Source organism: Galeopterus variegatus, unplaced genomic scaffold, assembly GCF_000696425.1.
Source record: "Galeopterus variegatus unplaced genomic scaffold, G_variegatus-3.0.2 Scaffold11642, whole genome shotgun sequence".
NCBI lineage: Eukaryota > Metazoa > Chordata > Mammalia > Dermoptera > Cynocephalidae > Galeopterus > Galeopterus variegatus.
This window is the reverse complement of record NW_007737753.1, coordinates 25,541-32,213: the sequence shown is the minus strand read 5'-3', so window position 1 is coordinate 32,213 and position 6,673 is coordinate 25,541. Positions and strand designations below refer to the sequence as shown.

General features: G+C 45.7%; 1 protein-coding gene across 1 annotated transcript in view; it reads left to right on the top strand.

The window, feature by feature from the left end:
- The window catches only part of QRICH2 (glutamine rich 2), a 38,043-nt gene that overhangs the window by 12,937 nt on the left and 18,433 nt on the right, over positions 1-6,673 (top strand). Inside the window, exons 3-5 of the mRNA XM_008594817.1 lie at positions 4,516-5,265; positions 5,627-5,642; positions 6,167-6,480. Of these exons, the coding sequence (XP_008593039.1) occupies positions 4,516-5,265; positions 5,627-5,642; positions 6,167-6,480 (1,080 nt within the window). The remainder of the gene's footprint in view (positions 1-4,515; positions 5,266-5,626; positions 5,643-6,166; positions 6,481-6,673) is intronic.

The window sequence follows — 6,673 nt, the reverse complement described above, 5'->3', positions numbered from 1 at the left end:
ATTTCTGTCTTATTTCTGACCTTAGGGGAGAAATTAAGATGTCAGCTGTAGATTTTTCATGAATGCCCTTTATCAGATTGAGGAAATTCCCTTCTATTCCTAGTGTGCTGAGAGTTTTTGTCAAATGCTTTCTCTGTCTATTAGGATAATTATATGGGTTTTTTTTTTCCTTTCTAGTTATTTAATATAGTAAATTGCATTTATTAATTTTTTTGAATATCAAACCAACATTGTGTTCCTGGGATAAACCCCGGTTGGTCATGATTTTCATACATTGTTGGATTCAATTTGCTAATTAAAAAGTTTGCATCTGTATTCACGAGGGATGTTGGTCTGTAGTGTCCTTTTCTCGTCATGTCACCATCTGATTTTGGTATTGGGGTGATGCTGGTCTCAGAATGAGGTGGGAAGGTCCATCCTCTTTAATTTTCTGGAAGATTCTGTATAATTTGGTATTATCTCTTCCTCAAATGTTTGATAGAATTCATAAGTGAAGCCATTTGGGCGTGAAGGACTTTTGTGGGCAGGGTGAACCCTCCGACGGGAGCGCCTCCGCGCTTCCCAAGCGGCACACTATCCAGTGCGCCACCAGGCCGGCCCCTTGTTTATTTTTTTTAATGGATTTTATTTTTTAGGGCAGTTTTAGACAGAAAAATTAAGCAGATAGTACAGAGTTCCCATATACACCCCCCCATACAGTTTCCCCTGTTGTTAGCATCTTGCATTAATATGGCACATTTGTTATAATTAATGAACCAAGGTGGATGCGTTATTAACTAACAACCACAGTTTATTCACATTCCTTTAGTTTGTATCTAAAGTCCTTATTCTGTTGCAAGATACCACGTTATATTTAGCTGCCATGTTCTCCTCAGGCCCCTCTTGGCTGTGACAGTTTCTCAGACTTGCCTCGATTTTGAAAGTCTTGACAGTTTTGAGGAGTACTGGTCATGTATGCTATAACGTGTCCCTTTATTAGAATTCGTCTGCTATTTTTCTCATGATAAGACTGGAGTTATTAGCTTCGGGGCAGAAGATCGCAGAGGTGAAGTGCCATTATCATCACATCATATCAAGAGCACATATGAAGCATCTTCAGAATGTTCATGGAAAATGGATATTATGAAAAAAGCAATGCATGGATTGCACGTGTGTGACCTTTCTAGATCCCCAGTGATAAGCTGGAGTTTTTCAGCGCTCCCTCTGGACAGCTCATTTTCAAGATTCTCCTTTTAAGTTTTCTAGCCAGTTTCTTGTTTTCCCATTTGGTAGCACTGTCTCAGGCAGCTATGATGTAAAACAATTGTCACCGGTAGTCTTGGGAAAACGTGCTTGGTATAGGGCTTCTCACTGAGTGAACTCTGATCAGGTCGAATAAAAACAAGCCCTTTGAATGGGGCTTTTCCACAGAGCTGCCAGACAAATTATGACAACTCTCTGGGAAATGGACTTTTTTGGGAGCTCCACATCTGCTCTGCCCCTCCAGTGACTGGGGTAAGGGGCTGAGAATAGGGCAGCTGAGAACACCGTGGAGCTCACTGTGCTGAGATCCAGCCATCTTTATTGAACAAACGCTTCTCAGATGTTTGCAAGCCTTTGATTAATTTTCAAAATTCAGAAAAGTTGATTTTGACCATTTTTGCAGCGTTCTTACGGCTTTTATGGAGGAGCAGTTTCAGACGTTCTTAGCCATTCAGAAAGGGCTTCTCGCTTTCAGTTTTGAAAGATATTTTTGTCTGGTGTAGAACTCTAGGTTGACAGTTTTCACTTATGTTAAAGATGTCGCTTCACTGTCCTCTAGCCTGCACTGTTTCCAGTGAGCAATCTTCTGTCATGTTGAATTTTGTTCTTATGCCACATACCTTTTTTTTTTTCCTAGCTGCTTTTGAGATTTTCTCTTTATTAATGGTTTTGAGCAATTTATGATGTACCATGTGTCATGGTCTTCGTCATTTCCGTGCTTGGGGTGCACTGAGCTCTATAGCTAGTACAGTATTTCTGAGTTTCTAGTTTTCATCAAGTTATAAAATATTCAAAGTTATGGGCCGGCCCGGTGGCGCACTGCTACAGTGCGCCGCTTGGGAAGCGCGGCGGCGCTCCCGCCGAGGGTTCGGATCCCACATACAGACCGGTTCCCGCTCACTAGCTGAGCGAGGTTCGGGCGCAGCACTGAGGGTTGCGATCCCGTTGCCGGTCCCGGTCCAGTACAGGCGTGACACTGAGGGTTGCGATCCGTTGCCGGACACGAAAAAAGACAAAAAAATATATATATATATTCAAAGTTATCTGACGACTCACTGATGCTACTCTCATTTTCAATTCCTTTTTCTCTTGTTTCATTTTGTATAGTTTCTATCGCTGTGCCTCCAAGTTCTATAATCTTTTTTCTGCAATGTCCAATCTGTCATTAATCTCATCCAGTGTATTCTGGTTTTTATTACCATAAGTTCAATTTGTCTTTTTAAAAAGTATATCTTTAATGTCTCTACTGTGCTTTTTTTATTTTATTTTTTTTATTTTTTTATTTTTTAAAGATGACCAGTAAGGGGATCTTAACCCTTGACTTGGTGTTGTCAGCACCACGCTCTCCCAAGTGAACCATGGGCCGGCCCTTGGTTGAACCCTTGACTTGGTGTTGTCAGCACCACGCTCTCCCAAGTGAGCCACGGGCCGGCCCTTGGTTCTATTTCTATAAGTCTTCTTGAGATTTTTCCCCCAAGATGCAGATACTTGAAAATACTTCAGTCCTTTCAGGTCTTGGTTTTATGATTTTATGATTTGTTAGGCGGGTCCCTGGCACTGTTCCGTCTAGGGCTGATTATTCTGCACTTCTGAAGCAATACCTTTGTAAGAACTCTATGCTGCGCCCCTTGGGTGATTAGTTTTTCCAAACCGGCTGGTAAAAACAGGTGTGTCCCCACCCCCAGGAGAGTCTGGACACTGTTCCTTTTAGCTTTGCAGATAGTTTTTTCTCCAGCCTTGGGTAGTCTCCTCACATGTATGTGCTGGTCATTTCTGTGCTGAATACTCGAGGGGACCTTGCACAGATCTCTGGAGTCATCTCTCTCTGCATCTCCTTTCTTTCTGATACTCTATCCTGTAAGCTCTAGTTGCCTTAATCTCCCTGAATGCTCAGCTCTGTTTCCTCAACTCAGGGAGTCTGCAGGGCTCCACCTCGGTTCCCACTCCCTGCACTGCAGCCTGGGAACTCTACCATAGCAGTAAGCTGAGGCAATAACAGGGCTCACATAGTTTTTTTCCTCTACCCCTCAGGAATTGCTATCCTCTGTTACCTGATATCCAGCGTCTAGAAAACAACTGCTTCACAGTTTTTTGTTACTATAGCTACGAGGGTAAATGCAATCCCTATGACTCCATCTTGGCTGGAAATGAAAATAGTCCATTATTTTTTAGTGGATTCACACTATTCTACTGTAGGGGTGTACCATAAATATATCTGTCCCCTATTGATAATCTATTCTCATAAACAATGCTGCAGACTCCATCTTCGTATGCATATTTTTTGTGAGAGTTCCTAGAGAAAATTCCTATCTATGGAATTTCTCAGTCCAAGGATTTGTGCATTTACATTTTTTTTTCTTTTTTGTCTTTTTCCGTGTCCGGCAACTGATCGCAACCCTCAGTGTCGCGCCCGTACCGGACCAGGACCGGCAACGGGATCACAACCCTTGGTGTTGCCCCCGCACCTCGCTCAGCCAGTGAGCCGCTGGTCTGTATGTGGGATCCGAACCCTCGGCGGGAGCGCCGCCGCGCTCCCAAGCGGCGCACTGTAGCAGTGCGCCACCAGGCCGGCCCTGCATTTACATTTTAAATATGTGGTTTATTTACTCTCCAGTGTACAATTTTACCATTGGCAAGGAGCCAACAATGGGGCAGACTTTATATTTTAAACTTAACAAATTAGTTATGTCCCTTATATATAGACTCAGTGAAAGTCCAGAGGATGACTTGTATTTTTAAGTTTCCCCCCATCTTTTATGAAGGAAATTACATGTTATGATGCTATTTGCAAATGTGCATGTTATGATGCTATTTGCAAATGTGCAGATTCTCAAAAATATGAAGACCTATTCTTTTTTTTTTTTTTTTTCCTTTTTGTCTTTTTTCCTGACCGGCAACGGATCGCAACCCTCAGTGTCGCGCCCGTACCAGACCGGGACCGGCAACGGGATCGCAACCCTCGGTGTTGCACCCGCACCGCGCTCAGCCAGTGAGCGGCCGGTCTGTACGTGGGATCCGAACCCTCGGCGGGAGCGCCACCGCACTCCCAAGCGGCGCACTGCTAAGCGCCACCGGGCCGGCCCCTGAAGACCTATTCTTTAAGAATTTCAAAGTCTTTCTTTATGCCCAGCTTCACTTTTAGGAGCAGAGAGGTTTTTTTCTACAAGGGCCCTAAATCATCCTAGTCAGGTATCCCAGATTTCCTTCCTTCCAACTCTTATAGTGTGTATTTTTGACTTGTAGTTATTGATTTCCTTCTTCTTCTTCAACTAGGGCTCAGAAACATCTACGGGACTTCCTAAGCACAAAGGGCAGACTTCCTTAACATCAAATGATACAACTCCAAGTGGAGCCTCCACTAAGCATCCAAGTACTGACGAGGCTCTGGATTCTGCTGGTGGTTTTGGCACATATCAGACCTTATCAGGATCCAGTGGCATAGTATACCCCTCTGAAGGGGTTACTAGCAGGGAACGAAGCAGAGGCCCCCCTTCTACTGTTTCTATAAGTAGAGAACAGTACCCAAGGGCCCATGATGAAGCTGGCATGCCAAGACCCCAGCAGCCTCCCACATCCCAGTTCAGAGGAGAGTCAGATCGTCACACGAGTAGAGGGCATTTTACCTCAGCACGTCCAAGAAAAGAGGAACAAGATGCACACACTGGCCCAGTTCAACAGGACTTAACCTCAGCCAGAGATCATCCTTATGTGCACCCAGATCAGCACAGTGCAGTGCCCATTAGCCAGGGTCAAGTCTATCAAAGGCCAGATCATCATGGATTAGGACCGTCTGGCATGGATCATCCTGGATTTCTACATCCTAGCACTTATTCACATGGTGTGGTGCCCCACAGCGTGCGTCAGCTTGGTGTGCTACCACCGGAAACAGATGATCAGGGATTGGTACCACTTGGCATGGATCAGCATGGATTTGTAACATTAGGCACAGATCAGCATGGACTGGTACCCCCTGGCATGGATCAGCAAGGATTGGGCCTACCTGGAGTCAATCAGCATGGATTGGTTCCATCTTATACAGATCAGCATGGTTTGGCATCACCTGGTTTGATGCAAGTTAGTGCAGATCAGCGAGGTTTTGTACAGCCCAGTTTGGAAGCATCTGGCTTTATACAACCTGGCACAGAGCAGCATGATTTGATCCAGTCTGGCAGAGATCAGCGTGGTTTGGTGAAGCCTGGCTTAGATCAGCGTGGTTTGGTGCAACCTGGTGCATATCAGCCTAGAATGGTCCAAGCTGGTACAGATCAGCCTGACTTGGTCCAATTTGGTGCAGATCAATTTGCTGTGGTGCAGCCTGGAATGGATCAACCTGGCATGCTCCAACCTGGTGCAGATCGGCATGGTTTGGTACAAGCTGGCACAGATCAGCGTGGTTTTGTGCAGCCTGGTGCAGGTCAACCTAGTTTGGCACCTCCTACTGCAGGTCAGCCTGGCTTGGTCCAACCTGATATATATATACCTAGTTTGGCACAACCTGATATAGGTCAGTATGGTTTAGCACAGCCTGTTGTGGAACAGCGTGGTTTGGTGCAGCCTGGTACACATCAGCCTGGCTTGGTCCAACCTGGTGTAGATCAGCATGGTTTGGTGAAGACTGGTGGATATCCACCTGGTCTGGTGCAATCTGGTGTAGATCAGCATGGTTTGGTCCACCCTAGAATGGATCAGAGTGGTCTGGTACAACCTGGTGCATTTACCAGTGGTTGGGTACAGCCCAATGTATATCCACCTGGGCTGGTGCAGCCTGATGCATATCCGCCTGGTTTTGTACAGCCTGGTTCAGATCAAAGTAGTTTGGTCCAACCTGGTATAGGTCAACAAGGTTTGTTTCAGCCAGGAGTCAATCAACATGGTTTTATGCAGCCTGGTGTAGATAAGTTTGGCTTGGTGCCACCTGGTACAGATCAACATGGTTTAGACCAACCTGGTACAGATCAGCATAGTTTGGTGCAACCTGGTGCAGGTCAGTTTGGTTTAGTGCAACCTGAAATGGATCAGCATGGTTTGGTGCAACCTGGAATGGATCAGCATGGTTTGGTACAACCTAGAATGGATCAGCATGGCTTGGTGCAACCTGGCACGGATCAGCATGGTTTGGTGCAACCTGGAATGGATCAGCATGGTTTGGTGCAACCTAGCACGGATCAGCATGGTTTGGTGCAACCTAGCATGGATCAGCATGGTTTGGTGCAACCTGGCACGGATCAGCATGGTTTGGTACAACCTGGCACGGATCAGCATGATTTGGTGCAACCTAGCACGGATCAGCATGGTTTGGTGCAACCTAGCACGGATCAGCATGGTTTGGTGCAACCTAGCACGGATCAGCATGGTTTGGTGCAACCTAGCACGGATCAGCATGGTTTGGTGCAACCTAGCACGGATCAGCATGGTTTGGTGCAACCTAGCA